Below are 22633 nucleotides of genomic sequence, written 5' to 3' on the forward strand. Positions count from 1 at the left end.
TTGGAGAATAAAAAAATAAAAAAAGGATTTTGAACACTTGAATTTGAATTTTATACTGTAACGACGAAGCCGGCAGATTACTTAACAAAACACCAATTCACACACGCACTTGGGTTTTGGAGATTTCAGAAAAAAAAGGGGGGTCAGTAGAGATATTGGAGGGTAATTCTTTGGAATCTTCTTCCCATTTTTCTTTGAACGGATTTCATGTTTTCCGGGTTAGCTCCAATTTCCATTGTTCGGCTGCACAGTCGACAGTGTACTTACTTGTGGTCGCACTGAATAATAATCTATAAGGTAAATTGACCTCTCGTCTTACCTACATTTCTTTATCATAGACACAACTAAAATTCAACATTAGTTTTTGTGCTTGTTTTGGAATGGCAACGTTTGCGACGAACTAAAGCAATGTGATGTCCCTTAGTTTCAGATAAATTAAAGTGTTTTATCACATTTTCATGAATATTTACTTTAACTTACGTAAATAGCGAAATAGCACAACTTCTGCAATTCACTCTTACTTATATTAACACAATTTTGCAAAAGATTACTAAATTAACGTTGGATTTTGGTGCCGTGTCGTATACCTCTTTTCTTCACTATGACGTCCATTTTCACACACCGTGGTCTCCCGCGCTGTCCTTCTGGCGTCAGTGAGATTGCGCCAGTCACGCCAGAGAAAATATTTTTAAAAAAATCTATGAGTGTTTTTTTACAACGAATATATATATCAGAAAGGATTAAATGTGTTCTTCATTAAAATAAAATAATTAAAATACTAAAAATAATAAAAGTATTTCTAGAATACTTTAGATTCTGTGGCACTATATTTTCATAATATCACGACCATATTACATCCCTTTGTCCGACGAGCAAGAAGTTCAAGCCACCACCCACAGTACTGCCAACTCACTGACAAAGATAAAACTAACAAAGTTTGCGTCAACGTACAGTGCATGGAGCCTTATTCCACTTCAGCCAAGAGAAACTGGGAAAATTTAAAATGGAATGGGAGTGAGGGGGGCCACACGCTCACAAATGGCGTGCGAGTGGGACAATGATCTTCTTTGAAGATTATCAGAATCCTGGAATCGTGACTCTTTCCTCTTCTTAAAATTGATATTTTCGGTTATTATTCCTCTTCTTTCTTGCACTGTCAATGCTTGACTTATTATGGTTCACTAACACTTTTACACAAACGTAGATGGGCTTTTTATTTTATGGGCTATATACTTTAAATGGGCTTTCCTTTTATATATATATATATATATATATATATATATATATATATATATATATATATATATATATATATATATATATATATATATAAGATTATATTTTTCTTCATTACACAGTGTTTTAAAACAAATGGAATAACATATTGCTTATATATTATATTTTCATTTTACATCATATATATATGGCTTTCATATTTTACTTACTCATATCAAATAACTAATATATCTCTTACACCACTACACAAATCGTAAAATTTCAATCTTTTTTTTTTTGTTTGTAAGTATCTGACTCGTATGATTACATCTTACGCTAAATATCCTTATTATACTACAATGGATATACCAATTTTTCAATATTCTGAGAAAAATGATACATAAGATGCCAAAATATTTGGTCTAGGAATTAATTCGTGCGGTTGGTACGCACACATTGAAGCTGTAGTACAAACACAAAATACATAAATATCTTAAGAAAAATATTGTCCATCGCTAGCCACCACTTTCGCCCATCTGTCAGGCAATGTACGGATTCAGTGGCGAAAGAAGTCCTCATCCTTGGAAGCGATCCAGTCAGAGACCCATGTTTCGATATCTTCTGAAGAAGTAAACCGCTGTCCAATCAAATCGTTGTTCATGCAATCGAACAAGTAGTAGTCCGAAGGAGCAACGTCTGGTGAATACGGCGGGTGGGGTAAAACTTCCCATCCGACATTTTCTAAATAGGTTTTGACCGGTTTTGTGACATGTGGGCGAGCGTTATCATGTTGAACAATAAGTTTATCATGTCCTTTTTCCCATTCTGGTCGTGTTCTGGCCAGAGCTTCTTCAAACGCATTAATTGTCGTCGATAACGTTCTCCATTCATAGTTTCACCCGGTTGCAGCAGCTCATAGTACACCACACCTTTCATATCCCACCATATGCACAGCATAACCTTTGCACAGTGAATATCTCGTTTTGGTTGTGATGGACCTGGTTCACCTGGTTTCACCCAGGCCTTTTTTCGTTTAGGGTTCTCGTAATGGATCCACTTCTCATCACCCGTAATAATTCGATGCAGAAACCCCTTTCTGCTCTGTCGTTGAAGCAGCAATTCGCAAATGGTTTTTCGTCTTTCAACGTCTCTGTCTTTCAATTCATGTGGAACCCAATGTGACATCTTTTGAATCATTCCCATGGCTTTCAAGCGTTTGGAGACTGTTGTTTGATCAACGCCTAATGCTGCTGCAAGTTGTTCCTGCGTTTGACACGAGTCCTGCTCGAGCAATGCTGTCAATTCTTCGTCTTGAAATTTTTTTGGCTGTCCAGCTCGCTCTTGGTCTGCCAAGCCGAAATCGCCACTTCTAAACCGTGCAAACCACTTCTGACACGTTCGCTCAGCTAGAGCATGGTCACCATACACTTCCACCAAAATACGATGACTTTCAGTCGCACTTTTCTGCATGTTAAAGTAATGCAGCAGGACACCCCGCAAAAACACTTTATCAGGCACAAATTGCGCCATGTTCACTTAACTACAAACTGGTGTTGTTGACGCTTTAATCCACTGCCCTATACTACGAACGATACGCGATGACAGGGGTTTGCAACACATGTGTGGATACACGGAACTGTGGGACGCCCCGTTCGTTGCGCCATCTCTTGTCCACCCGCACGAATTAATTCCTAGACCAAATAACTATTTAGTACGTATATACTTACTTATAACTAAATTTCAAAATAACTCTTAATAGTGTAATATTTTCATTATTCAAATCTTTAAAATACAACATTTAAGCAACACTATATCAATTTACAAGTTAATTTTCAAATATAATGAAATAATATAGTGACATGAATATACGAAATGAGTTCTCTCATTAGTAAATAATTTTTCAAAACATATTACATATTAAAAACTTTATTTTCGCACAATATTGAATAATATACATTTTAGTCGAGATTTAATAAAATTTATCGGCGCCTTTGATGTTCACAGCTAAATTTTTCCAACGTAATAATTCAGTTATGACTCTCTCTGATCACTCGACAGGATCTGCCTGGCTAAATTTCGAAGGAACCTACCCACAATGAATTATTTGTTTTACCACCCCGAGATGAGGCCGAATTATAGAATACAAGGTTAAAGATCTAAAATAATAAAGAATGGGATTTACCAAAATAGCTTACTCCGAGCATTAAAAACATGTTACATTACCCGATACACATAGGAGGGGGGGACCTCATCTCCATGACTTGGCATATATTTTTGCTAGTTTTTCCATTACTTCGGAAAAGAAAATATCAACGGCCATCTGGAAGTCGCATAGCTGATCACAGATGCCTCCATATATCATATGAAACGACTTTTTTTTTACATTCCTTGTACTTTCTCACTCAATAACACATAAGGATTTTGTAAGTTTACCAACGCAAATTCCAACACATCAGATGAACACAGATTTTTACAGTACAAAAAATTCAAATACTTGTCAACATCTAGCAATTTCTCTAAAATTTTATGTATTCGTTGGTTATTACTTCTCGATTGAATACTTTGAGACAAACATACTGGTGTTGTACTTAATGCATTGCAAAGAACAGTTTCAACACTACTTTCTAAATCTGAATTTTTAAATTCGCTTGAAATTACATCATGGTATTTCTCAGAACTATGTTTTACTGCTAGGTCTAACCAGATTTTACGAGTTTGTTTCGTAGGTTTCCACACCTTAAGTCTATCCACAGAATGCGAACCAATAGATTTCCCAGTTAAAGGATCTAACAATTCGAACACCTTTTCTGAATGGGATGGTTTGTTAACACAAAGATAGGGTCCTTTGAACACATTGAAAAATTTTGAGATTTTCTTGTCTATTGCGGAACTTAAGTTTGCCTGTTTCAAGAAGACCAGATCGTTCACCTGTACTTTGTGTTTGCTCTCCTGTTGTGAGTTATACCTTTCATTTCGCTTTCGGATCACTTCTTTTCTTTTAAAATCTGCCATTACCAATGTATTGTCCCAAGTCTCATTATCGTTTTCGTTTGTATCATTCGTAAAAATGCCAAAATGTTCGAAGATCGGTTTTTCAGCCTGAATGTTCAAATGTAAGCTAGCTGGACTCGCGCCAAGACTGCTAGATATGGAATAGTTCAACAACACAACGACTTGTGGTATAAATTTCTCCCAAGAACCATGATCATCTTTACAAAACAGTCTGAACAACCTGTTCGTCTCCCGATGGATTCTTTCCACCGCGTTCGACGCCGGATGGTAGGGCGTTGAATAAAATATCTTAACACCATATTCTTCCATTTTTTGTTTGAAATTTTTAGAGATAAAACAACTACCGTTGTCCGCCAATATAGCTGAAGGTATTCCTAAGTGCACAAAGTACAATGTTTCCAAGCATTTAACTACGCACTTCGTAGTAGCGTTCCGGATCGGATAAAGAACAAGGTAGCGAGTAAAAACATCCAAAACTGAGAGTATAAATTTACACTTTGAAGGAGATGGCACAAGAGGTCCGATGATGTCAATTGAGATCAATCTCGTAGGGCCTTTCACCTGTATGGTTTCAAGAGGTCTAGCTGGGGGTCGAGTATCAACTTTAGTTCGTTTCCATTCAAGGCAGTCGTTAATATAGTACATCACGTCTCGCCGCATAGATTTCCAATAACAGATCTCGCTGATGAAGCTTACAGTTCTTTCGCACCCGAAATGTCCACGGTTATTATGCATTTCTTCAATTACCAGATTTACTAAAGATGGTGGGATGCAAATTCTCCAACTATTGGGAAAGTGAAAGTTCTTATACAACAATATACCATTTTCTAGTTTGTAGAATTTCTCTACATTTCTATTTTGCATCTTACTGTAGGGATCGTTTGGTTTCTCTAGAAATTTGATAATTTTACTGTACTCAGGATGTTCCTTTTGTTTTTCGGTTAACTTTCCTGGTGTGAGGTTTCTAAAGAATGACGGAAGTACTTCTAAATTGTTTATGTCCAAAATTTCACTAGGAGGGGCTAAAACTATCCTGGACAATGCATCACTAGCAACATTTTCACTCCCTGAAATGTGCTTTATTTCTAGATTAAATCCCTGTAATTCGAGACTCCACCGAGCCAAACGAGAGTTCCAATGGCGAATTTTATTCAAAAACACTAACGAATTATGATCTGTGTAAACTTTCACGTGATGGCCATATAATAAATGTCCCCATTTACGTACGGCTGTAACGATGGCATACGCCTCTAATTCCGTGATAGTGAAATTTCGCTGTGCACTATTCAGAGTTTTACTGTAAAAACCAAGTATGTGTTTTTCACCGTTAACTTCTTGGAATAATATACTTCCCACTGCTACCAAGGAACTGTCTGTCACTAAGCAAAAATCGTGATCTAACAGCGGATGATTTAACAGCACTTCTTCAGCTAACGATGCTTTTAACTGGGCAAAACTTTGCTCACATTCGTCAGTCCAAACCCATTTTTTATTCTTTTTCAGAAGTTCAAACAATGGATTGGCTAAATGAGCGAAATGATATACAAATTTTGAACACCACTCGAACAAACCTAACACTCGCTTAAGTTCCTTTACATTCTTCGGACGAGGCAATGTTCGAATTGTTTCTACATACGACGGATCCTTTTTCACGCCTTCACGTGTGACTACGAAACCAAGAAATTGAAAACTCGTATTGCAAAAAGAGGATTTCTTTAAATTTACAGTCATGTTTGCTTCTTCTAATTTTGTAAACAGCAAATTTAAAATTTCTAACTGTTCATCAAAAGAAAATGTTGGTACAGAAATGTCATCGATGTACGTAACTAATTTATCAAACAATGCATGACCTAACACAACCAAAAGACATGCCATTAATCCTACGCCTCCGTTTGCGTATCCAAAAGGAATAGATGTAAATCTATACATTTTACCGTTCCACGAAAATGCTGTGTAATCTCTACAATTTTCAGAAATTGGAACTTGTGTATAACTTCCTACTAAATCAATGTTTGATACGTATTTAGCACCCTGAAACTTTAACAACAGATCATCAATTTTATTTACCTTTAATTGTTTTATTTTTACATGCTTGTTCAAAACAGTTAAATCGACTACTACTCGCATTTTACTAGTATTTTTCTTTGGTACGCAGAAGATTGGGTGTGAATGGATTGACACACAAGATTCTATTACGCCACATTGTAACCACTCATCGATTTGCGAATCAATATGCTCTTTGAATTTATATGGTAATGTATATTGCCTTTTAACCAAAGGTTGGTCTGTGTCTACCTCAATTTCATATTCAAATTTGGTACAACGTCCGGGAATATTTTTAAAAATTTTCCTATGTTTCAGCAACAATTTGAACAATTTCTCTTTCTCAAAATCAGACAATTGAGCTTCCCTAACCTTTTCCCGTATTTCTGAAATTGACACATATTCATTTTCTATTTTACTGTCGAATGAATTACAGACTGCAGCTCTATCTAACGATTTACAATGCGATTTTTCGATTTCACAATCTATTTCTGACATTTGCTGTGACTAGTAATCAAACAAAAATTTATCTTCATTAGCAACTTCTAAATTTAACACTTTCATTTCTTTTTCATTACTACAAGAATTACGAATTTTATTATAAGCTTGATCAGAAAAAACAACATGATTAACCCATTCTTTTTCTAATTTTTGTTTTTCACTGACCAAATTATTTACTATGGGACACTCTACATTCACTTTTCCAATTTCAAATAAAATTTCTGATTCATCATCACTGTCGTTAGTAGCATTCATTTTAGTATCAATACCAACTTGAGATACAAAATTTACCTTTTTCTGTACATCACCTTTAGTCAGAATTTTTGTAACTTTCATCTTGTCAGCTTGACCACCTAGCATAGGTACGTTAACGATTTCTCCTTCCTTTTCAACCGTAATAGAATTATCACCAAAATCTATCTTTGCCTTGGATTGTGTGAGAAAATTTCTACCGAATAAGCATTCAGTATTCAAGTCAGAGACAACTAGCACACGTACGTCAAAACTAACCTTCCCTATTTCAATACACAATATTGTTTCACCTTGCACCTGTTTCTTTTTCTTACCTGAAAAATCTACCAACAAAATATGTGGCGCTGGTCGCAAGTGAGGGTGTGATATGATTGACGCTATACGTTTCCATGTCTCTAAAGACAAAATACTAACTGAAGCTCCAGAGTCACACAAGGCTACTACTGGTTGATTTAAAATCTGTACTTTTATTCCCGCTGACCTAGCTTGACTATTAAATTTCTGTTCTTCATCACTACTTTCAGATGAATCAGTGTCCCAACTTACAACATTCACTACGTTCTTTCCAATTACAACAAGCTCGCATTGCGAATCATTTTTGAGTGCATTTTGACTTTCAGTACCAAAATAACCATTTACATTACCAACTCTACCAACCGCACTCGCGTTGGCGAGCACATTTAGTTCAAAGTTTGATCTTTGTTTTGAGGAAACATAACTCTTGGACTATAAAACGGAAATTGTAGTGCAGATTGAGTATATGTGTGCATTGGCTGTGTTCGATTCATACCTTCATCATGGTTACTGTTTACAAAGTTCACCCTTTCGCTTTGGTTTGAATTCTCATATTCGTGATCATCATCGTAATTACTACGATTACTACCTTGACCTTCATTGTGATCATTATCTCTTCTATAATTATTCTTACCTTTGTTCCAGTGGAACTTTCTCTTGTTCAGAGTTCCCTTCCTTTTGGGTCCGTCAAACTTACCTCTACCTGAATTTTTGCGGTTTTCATTACTATAATTTCCCCTTTTATTAAAATTCTCGTAATTCCCTTGCACTTCATCTACCTGATTGACACGTACAGTTCTACCATGAAAGTTGTTTCTATCGTTAGTATTTCTGCTGTCATCATACTGTCTGCTGTCGGTGATAAACCTCGTATCTTATTGAACCTTTTGTGAACAAAATCAGTAACAGTACCATCAGTTTTTGGGTTGAACGCTTGCGATTGCAACACTGAAAGTTTACTTGCGATGACTTGTTCAGAACCAAATTGAGCTTTGAATTCTTTAGTGAAATCTTTAAATGAACGAAATGTACCTAATTTTGACTTGTACCACTCACGAGCGTTACCGGTAAAAATAAACCCTAGTACATCTAAGTATTGGGATTCAGGTACGTCTACAGCGTGCGCTGCAATCTTAAACTGCTCTAAAAACGAAGTTGGTGACTCATCATCCTCTAAACCAGAAAACTTTGCGAACATTTCAATGTCACCATGACGCAATATTCGTCGTTTAGCCCTTTTTACGTCACCCCTTTCTCATTTTCTCACTTTAATACGCTTCTTTAATTTTGTTGTCTCACTAGCTGTCGAAGAACTACAATCTGTTTGGTTGGCACTACTAGTTTCTTCCTTACTGCTGTATTTTGACTTATGGCTACTCCTATCATCACCGGATATACTTAATCTACGCCAATTACGCTCACTCCCCTCTCTGCTAGCATGTTCAGTCAATGAGGTTAGCTTCGTTTGGGTTTCATCTACCTTAATTTCTAAACCTAACAACCTGTCACCTATTAAAGCAATATTTTGACTCATATTAACCACGTCAATACCGGGAGGGATAGTGTTCTGTGACAAAGTGTCGACCCTACTGTGCAATATTGCAACATTTCTTTCTAACTTATGAGTCGTATCGTTTAATCCCACTAGCATTTTTTGTTTAATTTCTAAATTACCTTCAATTTTATTTACTGACTCCTCGATTGCTTCAATTTTCTCAAAGGCACGGTCCGCCTTTTCTTCACATTTACCCAAATCGACCTTAATGTCCTCAAGTTCTTGCGAATTCTGAACTGTTTTTCCCCATATTTTCTCACATTTATCGTTTACCTTCTCACATTTCTCATCTATTTCTTTCGATATTTGTTCATATCTACCTACGCATTCTTTTCTGAATATTTCTAATTGCACCTCAAGTTTATTATCAATCTGCCTTTTTGTTGCCTCTGATATTTCTACCATTTTAATTTCTAAACACTCACGCACATTATTAGTTTGCTCGCTAACATCAGCTATTCTATTTTCTAAAGATTCGTTGATTTTTTCAATTTTGCTTTCTAAGGACTCACGTACCATATTAGTTTGTTCAATGAGTTCCTCTTTATTTGCTTTAAGTGCGTCCAGCACTAACTTAACATTACTTTCATCCATTTTTAAACAATTACGTAAAAATTCTAAATACGAGCCAGAAACTTACCTTGTACATCAATATTTCTACGCATAAATCACTACTTTTGCTTTACGGTGCAGGAGTTCTGTCCCTGTTCGGGCGCCATTCTTATGACCGGAAGGGTTCGTGTCTTGTTCGGTACGCCTGTATTGTGATCTCACTTGGTATAGTTCTTTCATTCATACACTGAGTGTTTCCATTTGTAGTGAGTCTGACGGATGGAACGGAGTATAAAATTCTTTTCTGTGCAGTAGTGGTTAGAGATTGTGGGAAAAATTGCACAAGATCATCAATTAAGATGGGTTCGATCCAAGTCAATCTATGCGCGTACCCACGCTCAGTGACACGCCCGATACACATCTGCACAATTTCTACACCAAATAAATATTCTTACCGTTCCAGTAGTGATTTGCGAATGAAACTGGTATGAAGCAACTGAAACATAATACATGTATGATATTGATTTACTTAAACACAAGTATTATACATACAGCATACATACTTACTTCAATGCTTTAGTTCATATGGAAATTCTTGATACCTCTGTAAGTTTTATGTTTTAGAATTTTCTTTCGTCATTTACCATATTAAATACAAGCCCATGAATTTTATTGGAGAATAAAAAAATAAAAAAAGGATTTTGAACACTTGAATTTGAACTTTATACTGTAACGACGAAGCCGGCAGATTACTTAACAAAACACCAATTCACACACGCACTTGGGTTTTGGAGATTTCAGAAAAAAAGGGGGGGTCAGTAGAGATATTGGAGGGTAATTCTTTGGAATCTTCTTCCCATTTTTCTTTGAACGGATTTCATGTTTTCCGGGTTAGCTCCAATTTCCATTGTTCGGCTGCACAGTCGACAGTGTACTTACTTGTGGTCGCACTGAATAATAATCTATAAGGTAAATTGACCTCTCGTCTTACCTACATTTCTTTATCATAGACACAACTAAAATTCAACATTAGTTTTTGTGCTTGTTTTGGAATGGCAACGTTTGCGACGAACTAAAGCAATGTGATGTCCCTTAGTTTCAGATAAATTAAAGTGTTTTATCACATTTTCATGAATATTTACTTTAACTTACGTAAATAGCGAAATAGCACAACTTCTGCAATTCACTCTTACTTATATTAACACAATTTTGCAAAAGATTACTAAATTAACGTTGGATTTTGGTGCCGTGTCGTATACCTCTTTTCTTCACTATGACGTCCATTTTCACACACCGTGGTCTCCCGCGCTGTCCTTCTGGCGTCAGTGAGATTGCGCCAGTCACGCCAGAGAAAATATTTTTAAAAAAATCTATGAGTGTTTTTTTACAACGAATATATATATCAGAAAGGATTAAATGTGTTCTTCATTAAAATAAAATAATTAAAATACTAAAAATAATAAAAGTATTTCTAGATTACTTTAGATTCTGTGGCACTATATTTTCATAATCACGACCATATTACATCCCTTTGTCCGACGAGCAAGAAGTTCAAGCCACCACCCACAGTTCTGCCAACTCACTGACAAAGATAAAACTAACAAAGTTTGCGTCAACGTACAGTGCATGGAGCCTTATTCCACTTCAGCCAAGAGAAACTGGGAAAATTTAAAATGGAATGGGAGTGAGGGGGGCCACACGCTCACAACACTAGTGACATTTTGACACACTTCCAGCCGTCCAACTACACGTCCACGATAGTACGCACTCAAATGCTGTCTTGAAGCCATTATGCACTTAGTTGTTACCAAAGCTCACTGAATTTCACAGATTTGAGTTCCATCTCCTACAGCGCTATTTACTTCAATCACCTCACTGCATGCGCTTTTGACTAAATGCAGAGCTTTCGTGCACTGTCTTTTTTTATACAGATAACAGGCCCTGCTGAACTATGCCCTCTGCATTATATTTGACTGTAATTGGTCGGCCGCCCGGAATTCTACGTGGCAAGTTGTTCCTTAGCAATTGTCAAGCAGTGTATATTATACTTTGATATTAGAGCAGCATCAAAAGAAATTTAGAAAATATCTTCCGCAGAAAAATGCGTTAAAAATCGAAATAATATTTTACATAGGTTATTATATTGGCCTACCAGTAGTTTCTTACCTGATTGAAATTAATTTTTAAAAAGTAGTTGTTTTAATACAGTACAATTTTTGTAAAGAATTATTCGGCTGTTCTGAGACTCACCACAGAATATTCCAGTTCTTGTTCACATAGTTTTCATCTAGAGGGACTTGAACCCAACCACGTCTGCGAAAAGTTGCGGAGACGACGTCATTACTAAAATCTGTAGCGAATGTGAGCTTCATGATTCTGTTTTAACAGATAAAAATAAGTCCTTAAGAAAGAAAAGAAAAGAGAAAGGAGTAAAATCTTGTCTGAAATGAACATAAAATGTACCACAATAGCAAATAAATGTTCATTTTGGTACTGTAGTAAATTAATGGTATGTTTTGGCAATACCTGCAAAATATTCTTACCAATCGTGTAGCTAAAGTCCCGATAATATTACTTCCACCTGGTCATACTCAGGTGATTACCCACGCTGACTTGAAGCACGTGAAGTTAATGCTGTGTTGCAAATTAGTACAAATCTTTCTCTGGACTTCTCGAATCAGTTACGGTTGTACAGCTTTTGCTTATTGGCGTGTGTGAATGGCTCTCTTTACTAGACATGGCAACAGCCTAATGCTTTTAAGGACATTATATCAACAGTTAACGGCAGCCGCGCTGTTTTCTACTCTCGACGATATTGCTACGTAATTGGAGGACAGTTCACACAGCCATACGACTGTAGCAAGTATGCTTTCTGTACCTATTGTCCAGATATGATTACCGGCTGGGAAGCAAGGCCTGGGTAAAATGGCCAAGTGACTTACGTACTTTCGTGTACGTAGTCCAAAGTTCGATTAACGATAGTGTTATGTACCTTAAATATAGCGCCGTCACTTACATTTTTTCTGGGGGAAGGGGGGTAAGTGTTAATATTTGCACCCCCTAGAAAGTTGTTTTGGTCGCCCTCGCAAAATTCGAAAATAGCCCCCTTCTTCCATCTTTCACTTACTCTTTGTGAGGCCCCCGAAGCCTCTGGTTCCTCCCACATGCTTCTGGTCCCTCCATACATGACAAATTAATTAAAATGACAATATTAAAAAATCTCAAAGCCATACGAATAAATATTATATCTAGGGCCCCAAATAGTAGACACTTTTTACTGAAATGGGCCCACGACTCATTTTTGCTTTATTTACCTTCTGTGTGCTGATCTGTTTACGTAATATAGTGAACCTGCTTGATGCTTCATGTATAATTTCATGTTCGTATCGTATATGGGGGATCTTATAGTAGGCCTCCTCAGAAAGCGGGAAGTTTCCCTGGGAGCATTTCTCCCCTGACCCCACAAGTTAGAACCTGCTTAGATACAAATCTAAGTTGTGGTTCTGAACAATAGATTCTATCTCAATAGCTGAAATAGTCTCAATAATCTCCTGATACCTTAAAATGGCGCCAAGTATTTGGATATTTTATAGTGATCTTCCCTATGCTTAATCCCATTTCTTTGAATTTAGTGGATAACTTAAGGACAAAGAAGGACATAAAAAATTTAGTCAGGTAATACTTAGCCAGCAAAATGCCATTAAGTGAACTAGTTGTTGTCAAGCACTTCATGAAATGCCGAAATTTGAATGCCTGACAATCATGATGCATCAACCGCGCACGCACTTTTCTGATCTGGCTCTCCCTACTGGTCTAGTAGCTATCTCGCGCGCTTGTAGCACACCAGTTACAGGGAGAGTATTGAGCGCATTACAGTGGTTTGAATTCCACCTTAAACTATAGGTCCATGTCTCATATAGGTACAAGAGTGAGTCGTCTTCAAAAGAAGAATTATCATTAGGGAACGTGTTGAAGCTGCGATAATGCCTTATACTGTGGGCACAGGTCTTGAAACGGATGCAGCAGTGGTGTCTTGAAGAGGTGTTGAATGTGAGATTGTACTTGTTGTTGTTTTCATTTTTGCTTGTAGAATTTGTATTTGCGGACATACGGAATAATTAGCAGGATGAGCACTTTTACAGTTGACATATTTTGCTGGTGTGTCTCTGGTCTTGTTTCCGCATTGGTATGTCCAATGAGAGCCGATGTATTTAACACATCGAGGCAGAGCTTGGCAAGTTACCTGCGAATGCCCAAATCTTTGGTATCTGAATCATTGTAAGTAATGTTTCTTTTGTACTGGTTCTATGCGAACTTTCATCTGTAGCAATAAATCTTCTTTGAAGATTCTGGTAGCTTGCAAGGGCGCAAATGTTGTGGTTTTCAAGAAGGGGGGCAAGTATAAACGACATTCCAAATATAGTTTCAAAGATTGCTGTAACTATTCTAAAAATTCTGTTGTGTTTTCGATATTCCGAAGTACAATTTCATCTAGGGGGCGAGCGCCCCACCTTGCCCCACTAATGGGCGTCCTTGGTAGCTTGTAGAGTCTTTTTCAATGTAATCAAGAATAGTGGAATGGAGATTTTCCTTTTCCGCCTTCACGATTCTGGGTTGCTATCTGTGAAACGGAGGATATTGAGTAATCCTATTTCTTGAGTAGCCTACTCTTATCTAAGGGTGGAATGGACTATAGTAAAGATGAAGAGTCACTAAAAGATTTAAGAAATTAAAATCATTAGCTCTAAACCTGTAATCATTTTACAAACCCAACCACTTCACTTGCACAGTTTAGTGGGTGTTGTATTAATGTAAAGTCCCAAGTAAAATATGTAATTAAGATATTTCGAAAGGAAGGAAATAGTAATTTTGTAGCTAATTTCACTATGTTCCACATTGTAAATCTATGGAATAACGAAATTTAAAAGCGCCAATAAAAAAATCGTTGTTCTGATGACGACGACAATTTATATCAAAATATATTTTTCTTGTTGCCGACAGTATGTAAATTTGCACTAAATTAGGTACTGGTTTACTTTTGGCGCACCACATTTTGGAAGATTTACAGATAAAATTCAATACTTTGCATGAAAAGACATAGGGGAGACTTGGTGAAAATGATATACTCAGGTAAAATGATATAGCGGGGTTTCTTGGTGTTGGTGTGTTTTGTGTCTGTCAACAATATAACCCTATGCAGTACTTGGCAAAAGTGATATTGGAGTAATGGTAGATTAATAGAGGAGGAAGTTACGTTTTGGCGGGAAGATTTGTGTTAAGGTAGGTATGTAATTTTATTCTTATTGCTCTGAGAAATAGCATAAATACTTTAAAGTTAACGAGCCATTGTAAACAATATGTGGGTGTTGAATTATGGTCAGTGAGATATTATTTTACGCCTTCTTCTTGGTTGGTGGTTTTATGCGCGCTGATAGAATGACGCCAGTTTGTTGCAGTATGCTTTTGAGGGAAAATGACACTTCATTGCTTGGTGTAAAACGACATAGTATGTCACTTTACCTTAATTGGAAATGTAAGCTACACATTGTGTCTCACGTTTCATGTTATAGCCTATTGTTCTTAGGTAGCATTCTAAAATCTGATGGCTTTAACTTTCAAAATAGATCTAACTTCTTCCAAAATTCAGCTTCAGAAAAAGCATTTTTCTCCATTCTAGCAATCTAATCTAATATTCAAATTAATCTAATTAATTTGAAAAATTAATCTAATGTTCAAATTGCAAAATATTGCACAGTAAATTAACAATTGTGAACAGGCACTGAAAATATGTTCTTTCAAGCAATATGAGGAACTTCTTTTAAAATTTATATTTTAGTGACCAATTTGACAGTTCTAATAAATATTTTTGTTTTGTTTCAGAGCTGGTCGTAATTACACACGGACTATGACACGCCAGTCTTGGGATAAAGTAGCTATGGAGAAAGCAAATTTTAGACGTTCGATTGGGGCAAATGGGTTGGTTAAAAGCATCCAAAGCTAACATGAATATTCCAGACATAGAAGGAATTGCTGACAAGAGAAGAGTTCGGCCAAACAACCGTTTACTAGATTTCATGTCTACGAATGACGATGGATCTGCCCAAGATGCTTCATTACAAATAAGACGTTTCATATCCACCTACAATTTTTGATAGTCCATCCAATCTGTCCAAGAAATCATCCTGTAGCTTTACTCCGAAAAATGTACCTGATACTCCATTAACAGCTGGAGGTGAACGTCACATTGTCTCTATCCAAGAACTTTCTCCGCTTCCGTCTACATCAGGATTAAACCCAAAATGATTGGTTCGTAAGCGAAGAAGCACAACAACTCTAACATCTAATCCATTTATCAAGGAACAGAAAAGAAAATAGAAGAAAACAAGGCTATTGAAAGCTTCGATCTTCACAAGTGTGCTAAATGTTGATGATAATAAAAGTAATTCTGCCTGCATTTTTATTAACGATCCATACTCTAATTCAATACCTAAGGAGGAGTGGGTTCAATGTGAACTGTGTAGAAACTTGGTTCATACGGAATATGTAGGTGTCAGCAAGCGTGAAGCACATTTCAAATGTGATATTTGTTTCTCGTTACTTTCTTGAGTATACTTTGTTGCTGTATAAGCCTCTTACCTCATATAGTTTATGTGTCATTTTACCACAGTTCAATATGTTATTTTAACGTCATGTTTCTTTTCCTTTCAAAATGTAGCACTAAATTTATTCATTTACTGTCATTAGACTTTAACACTTAGATCCTATGTAACTAACTAGAATTTTATGTTTAAGACTCTATTATTGTAGTGAACAAACTTCGGAGCTCTAAGTTTTTTATTAATAAAGTTATATTTATTTTAGAAAAAGTGTAATTTTCATTGAGTCTCCCCTATTCATAAAGAACAAATTTCTGCAAGCGAAAGAATTAAATACAAAGTGATACACCTGCATTGTATGTTTACAAGTGTGGGTTTACTAATGTAAAATCATTACAAGTGCTTTACGACGGATAAAATAAGTGAATGCATTCTTGAAAGATGACTGCATTAGAAACTATTTTCCACTGGCGGTGAATTTCTGAATAGTGTACAGACGCTGTATTTTATGTTTACAAGTGTTGCGCTACTAGTATGAAACCATGACAAGTGCTATTGAAACTCGTATCATTGCCAAAACACTCGTTTTCACTCCCAATGTTTATGCATATACCCACCTTCACTGACGCGTCTCCTCCCTTCGGACGCACCCCCTCGCTAACGTTCGGGTCCCCAGCTTCGCCCTTCCCTGGCTCGGCTAGACAGCATTCGTACTTTTTAGTGGCCACCTAGCAGAGGTTGTTTTGTGTTTTGACACCAATTTTCATTGATACATCCGGACGCCGTATTTACATGCAAATCCTAAAAAAGAATGCAATTTTTCAACAATTACTTCTGATGGTCCCCTTGAATTTTAACTATACCATGTGATATTTTCATATCACCCAGCGCAAATCATTTGAGAAAAATTAAGGAGGAAATTAGTGAATAATTCTAATTTTTCAACAATTATTTCGAGTGGTACGCCAAAAGTAAACCTATACTCGAAATTAGTTTAATTTCATTTATTATCGCAATAAATCACATTAATTTCCTTCAAGTGATATACTTATTGTTTAGAAGAATATTCTTTTTAAGCTGAGCTTCGAAAGGTAAAGATGGTGAAATGTAAATATTGATTTTAATTTCAATTTACTGCAATTCTTTCTGTTACAGAGTCCCTAAAAATACTTCATAGTTTACTTACATCTGACTACCAAATGAGAGAGAACATAAACTGAACTTGTTTGATTAGACATCAATTAATATGACTTATCATTTAAGTTTTGCATGTTCCTGACAGTTTATAGTCTGATCAAAGCACATTTGGCCAACGATATATTATATTCTAGTATTGTAGTTTAACACAGACAATTAAAAAAACGCATTTAGCACTGAGCAGTGGAAAGGAAACAAATCTTATTAGAGTATTAACTTTAGTTTTTTAGAGTGCAGTACCAGTTTAGGTAAACGTATATACATTATGATATATTAAATTCTTTAATAAGGAATTTTCTCTTATTATCTTAGAAAATATTTGTTAACGGAGCAATTGTGCTATTGGGTGCAGATTTACTTTAGGAAAACAAATACAGCATGGTGACAATGTTATTAAAAACTCCTGTGCAATAACACTAACCGCTTGTACTAGGTGGCCAAACCGAGTCAATGCAGGAGCGCAGCAGAGTGGCCCGCGCAACGGTGTGTTCGAGGGATGGGCCTAAGAGATAGTGAGTATATGTATCATAAAGTAATTATATAGCATAAGAGGTTTCAACTGCTCTTCCCGCTGAAACTGTGGAGACCGTGGCGCCACCACTCAAGGAAGTTGGGTACCACGAACTACTAAAAGCAAGAACGAATCAGATCATTCAGAGCGCCTGAATCTGATAGAATTAGCCAATGATACACTTAGCTACTCCCAGTAGCAGACGATGAAGTTAGTTACAACTCTAGCCGGTAGTGTCGCAGAATCACTTTCGTTGCATTCTGGGAAACAAATAAATTGTTTATATAGGAAATGGTTCAGGGTAATCAATGATATGAATCAACGAGGATAGTGGAAAACAGGATTCACTCGGGGAAGTAATGCTCCCGGAAGTATGAACAAAATACGCGGTTCTGATTGGGTGGCGTTATCCGTTTCTAGGCACGTAGCTTACATTAAGAGAAATCAAACGCTTGCTTCTGTAGTCCCTCGTGGCCGAGTATAACGGGCTGGTAATGGAAATGTCTTTTGGCGTGGGTTGAAATCCTGCCCAAGGAAGTTTTTTTTTTTAATTTTTATAACAGTTTTTAAATTAAAATAAGATGAAAATAATACTCAAAAAAGTGATTTACTTACTTTTGTGCAGATAAGTAGCAGTAGGAGTAGTAGTGGTAGTAGGAACGGGTTAGAAGCCCCAAAGGCTCGTTTTTTTCACCTTGACCGCCCAATCAAGTTAAAACAGCTGGCTAGGATAGCACACGAAACAAGTTACTTCCGGGAGTATTACTCTCCCGAGTGGGTCATTGGAAAACACTTTATACGCCACATAGAAAAATCTTACATACGGTATTATGCTTTGCGAAGCTTCTATAAGGTAGCACCAACCCTACTAACACATTTCAAACTTGAATATTGCGCAAGTATCTTATTGTTGTTGTTCACCTAAACCATAGGTTGGTGGGCAACATTGACATTTTAAAACTTTTTTTCTCCCTTGGGAGAGCTGTTTTATACTTAGATAAGGTCTCTTCTTCGTAATTGCGTCTAGATATTCTATCCTTGTTCTTCGTCTTCCTGCTTTTGCTTCTACCTTTCCCTCTATCAGCACGATGATCCAATCGGAGTGCCGAATAAGATGGCCAAGGATGTTGTTTCTTCTTTTTCGTATTATCTTCATGATCTATCGTCCTTCATTAGCTTTCTTTCGTACGTCTTTATTTCTTTTCCTTTCGGTCCATGATGTGCGCAGCATTCTGTCTATGAAATGCGGTGTCTATGAAATGCGGGACCAAAATGCTTTTCTTCAAGTCTCTTGATATTTTTCCCGATATGTACATTTCATTAATAAGATTAAATAGTTTCTTCTTTGTTGCTATTCTGAGATTCTTAATCACTTCCGTTGGTATTTGGCCTATTCCTGGGGTTTTACCAAGTTGCATTTTCTCCAAAGCATTGTCAAATTCGCGCTGTAAAATTGATGGCTCTAAATCATTTTCATCGATATCTTCTTCCTTCTTCATCTCCTCTTCGTTCACTCTGTTTTCTTTGTAAAGTTCTTCTATGTATTCCTTCCATCTTCTTGTTATCTGCTTCTTTCTATTAGCACTGTCTCGTCCTTGTCTATGATAATGTCAGTGCGTTTCTTTCTCTCACCTTTCTATATACCGTTTCTGTATTGCCTTTGACTATATTTTCCTCAATTTCCTTGCACAATTTATTTATCTAGTTTTCTATGGCCTTCTTTACTTCTCTGTTGATGTAATTTCTGCACCTTCAGTATTCCTCTTGTTATCCAGGGTTTATATTGGATTCTCGTTTCTCTTCCTGTGTGCTCGTCGGTTGCTTTTGTATTCCCTGCTTTCACGGCTTCCCACATCGAGTTGATGTCATCATCCGCTAGAGCTACCTTAAACGTCTCATTGTCTGTTGCAGTTGCAAATTTCCTTTTCGTGTTTTCATTTCTTCTTAGCTTGATTGTGTTCCATCTTTTGTTTGGTGCCTACTTTTTTGCTTTAGTTGGAGTTCGCTCTTCATCAAAACTAAATTATGGTCTGAGTCAATGTCTGCACCTCGGTAACTTTACTGTTCTTCACTTAATTTCTAAATGTTTGTCGGACTAGTATATGGTCTATTTGGTATCTTTCTTGGTCTACTGGTCTTGTCCATGTGTATCTTCTTCTTAGTGGTTGTTCGAAGAGAGTGTTTGTTACAGTCAGATTATGGCTTTTGCAGATCTCAACTAATCGTGTACTTCTCGCATTTCTTTCTCCTAGGGCGAAATTTCCAGTTACATTCTCTTCTTTTCCTTCGCCGACTACTGCGTTCCAGTCACCCATGACGATCAAATTGTCCTTGTCTTGAACTTTCATCAATACTTCTATTTACTCATAGGCCTCTTCTTCCTCCTCTTCTTGATGTAGGCATATATACTTGGATTATCGTCATATTTAGTGATGGGCAAATTCCCGGGAAGATATTTTTCGGGAATTGAGAATATTCCCGGGAAGATTTCCAAAAATGAGAATTTTCCCGGAATTTGTGTACTATATTGTATTATGATTACTATATTATGATTTCAAAATTAAATTCATTTTTATCACAGTATATTATTACTGTTGTCTCCAGATGGTTCTTTTAAATGTATATTCTGATCCGTATTAAGTTATTTTGTTAATATTTTATTATATTTAGAGAGTAGGGGAAGGCGTTGTACCTTTGAAACAATGTACCTTTGAGCGCCTGTGCTTTTCTCGAATTCAGAGCTATCTAGGTGCAGTGATTGAAATTCATTTGAAAGATTAAATGGAAAAAAGCACTACAAACGCGTTTGGCTGTTGTTTACTGAGTGTTGTATCGAGTAATGTTCCTTTTAATTTTTTCACCCCCAAAACGAAGATTTTTTGTAGTTACCTTTTGAGGTTTGTGCTCTTCGGTTTTCGCAACTTGTGATATTTATTTGTCCAAACTTGGGGTAGAATCATTGGTGAATACAGTAATATTTTTAGTTTTAACTTCTGTTCAATATTTAAGCTAGTGGAGAACTTTTTTTCGTAATGGTGACCCTCTTGTACCTATGAACATTAATGCATCGTGTACCTTTGAACGGTAAATAATACTGTTTAAAGCTACACAATGTAAGTAGTTAAAACAATTGATATATTTTATATAGGTTAGGTTAGGATATAAAGTTATTAATTATAATTTTAGGTAGTTTCTATATATTCGCTTATTATATAACATAATGTTAAGAGTTTTATATGCTCAACTTTATTGTTCACAAGTTTTTGTTAGAATTTCTCTTCAATTTTTAATTTAATTGATAAAATTGTAATTCTGGGGAGCTTTTTATAGCTAATTCCCGATCAAATCCCGAACAAATAATAAATTAAAAGGAAGAGCTTCTCGTTTTAAGATATACAACACATTTGTATCAATTTAGAACCGTCGAATGCCACATTGATACGAACATTTATCCACCATCTGATGGTCGAACTCATGATTTATAAACCCATCATATTTACGCCACTGTAAATAAAAGCTAACATACAAGCCAAGTACCGATCTCCATGGCTTGGTTCATTGTTCCAATGTTAGCGAGAATTTGCCGTTCACTTACGAATTCCCGATATCACCAAGAAGCCCTAATTTATTTAACCCTAAAAGGGTTTTTGATGCCAATTGGCATCATAGTGAAACAGTAACAATAATAATGATATTCTTAAAATGTGTATATTATCGAATAGCGCACGCTGATGTCATGTGGCACCAATGGAGTAATGCTTTCTACCACAGAGTTTTTATCTAGTGGCATAGGACAGAGAGTATCAAACAGCGCCAAAAAGTATATAGAAAGCAAAAAACCTGCACATTTGTTACTTGTAACTTTTTTCACAAAACCTTTCTTTGTTCTCTTAACCTTTAAAAAAATCATTGTTTCACAATCTTATATACCACATGGTTTGTGCTGATATCGATACTAAATTCTGTTTTTATTAGTGTAATACAACCATGACATCTACCCTGTAACTTGATACCCCAGAAGTAAAAACATTTTTAAAAAATCATATTATTGGATATTATTTACATTTATCTACGTAATTCATAAAGAAAGAAAGGAGAAAAATATTTTCAACACGACCAAAATTAATTCGTGCAATAAAGGCTTAATTCTGTTGTCAGCACTTCATCGAGGCCGAATCGTTTTACATTACCGGTGCGAATGGAGGATTTTTTCCAACATCAACAGCAGATTCATTTAGAGCGTAATAACGCTATGGAATCTGTTAAATATTCTAAATCCAAACTGGTCCACAAACAAATCTTATTTGTGTGGTAGACCTGCCACTGTATCGATAATATATTGTACTATATAATTACGAGAGCCGTTTGGAAAGTAACCTCCGGTTAAAAGAGAGACACCAAAGTAAATAAGAAGAATTTATTATATATATCTGAAAACTACTTCTTTGTTCTATTTTTCAACATAGTTTCCATGAACATTGAAGCACTTACCATACCTCTGATCATACTTATCATACCACCTTTATTGCACGAATTAATTTTGGTCGTATTGAAAATATTTTTCTTCTTTCTTTCTTTATGAATTACGTAGGTAAATGTAAATAATATAAAATAATATGATTTTTTAAATGTTTTTACTTCTGGGGTATCAAGTTACAGGGTAGATGTCATGGTTGTATTACACTAATAAAAACAGAATTTAGTATCGATATCAGCAGAAACCATGTGGTATGTAAGATTGTGAAACAATGATTTTTTTAAAGGTTAAGAGAACAAAGAAAGGTTTTGTGAAAAAATTTACAAGTAACAAATGTGTAGGTTTTTTGCTTTCTATATACTTTTTGGCGCTGTTTGATACTCTCTGTCCTATGCCACTAGACAAAAACTGTGTGGTAGAAAGCTTTA

The 22633-nt window shown here is 36.0% G+C and overlaps 1 protein-coding gene across 4 annotated transcripts in view; it reads right to left on the reverse strand.

Annotated features, from left to right (window-relative positions):
* Positions 1-17342, reverse strand: part of LOC145681478 (polyglutamylase complex subunit TTLL1-like) — a 79737-nt gene extending 62395 nt beyond the window's left edge. The window contains exons 1-2 of one of the 4 annotated variants that reach the window (XM_081753125.1): positions 17207-17306; positions 11675-11800 (exon numbers count right to left, since the gene is read on the reverse strand). In XM_081753125.1, the coding sequence (XP_081609251.1) occupies positions 11675-11796 (122 nt within the window). In that variant the 5' untranslated portion in view covers positions 11797-11800; positions 17207-17306. Of the gene's footprint in view, positions 1-11590; positions 11826-17206 lie in introns of those variants that run through there. The other 3 variants (XM_081753124.1, XM_081753126.1, XM_081753127.1) reach the window with 3 other exon arrangements.
* Positions 17343-22633: the final 5291 nt, after the last annotated feature.

Source organism: Thermobia domestica, chromosome 3 (assembly GCF_964235325.1).
Source record: "Thermobia domestica chromosome 3, izTheDome1.hap1.1, whole genome shotgun sequence".
In the NCBI taxonomy this organism is placed as follows: Eukaryota; Metazoa; Arthropoda; class Insecta; order Zygentoma; family Lepismatidae; genus Thermobia; species Thermobia domestica.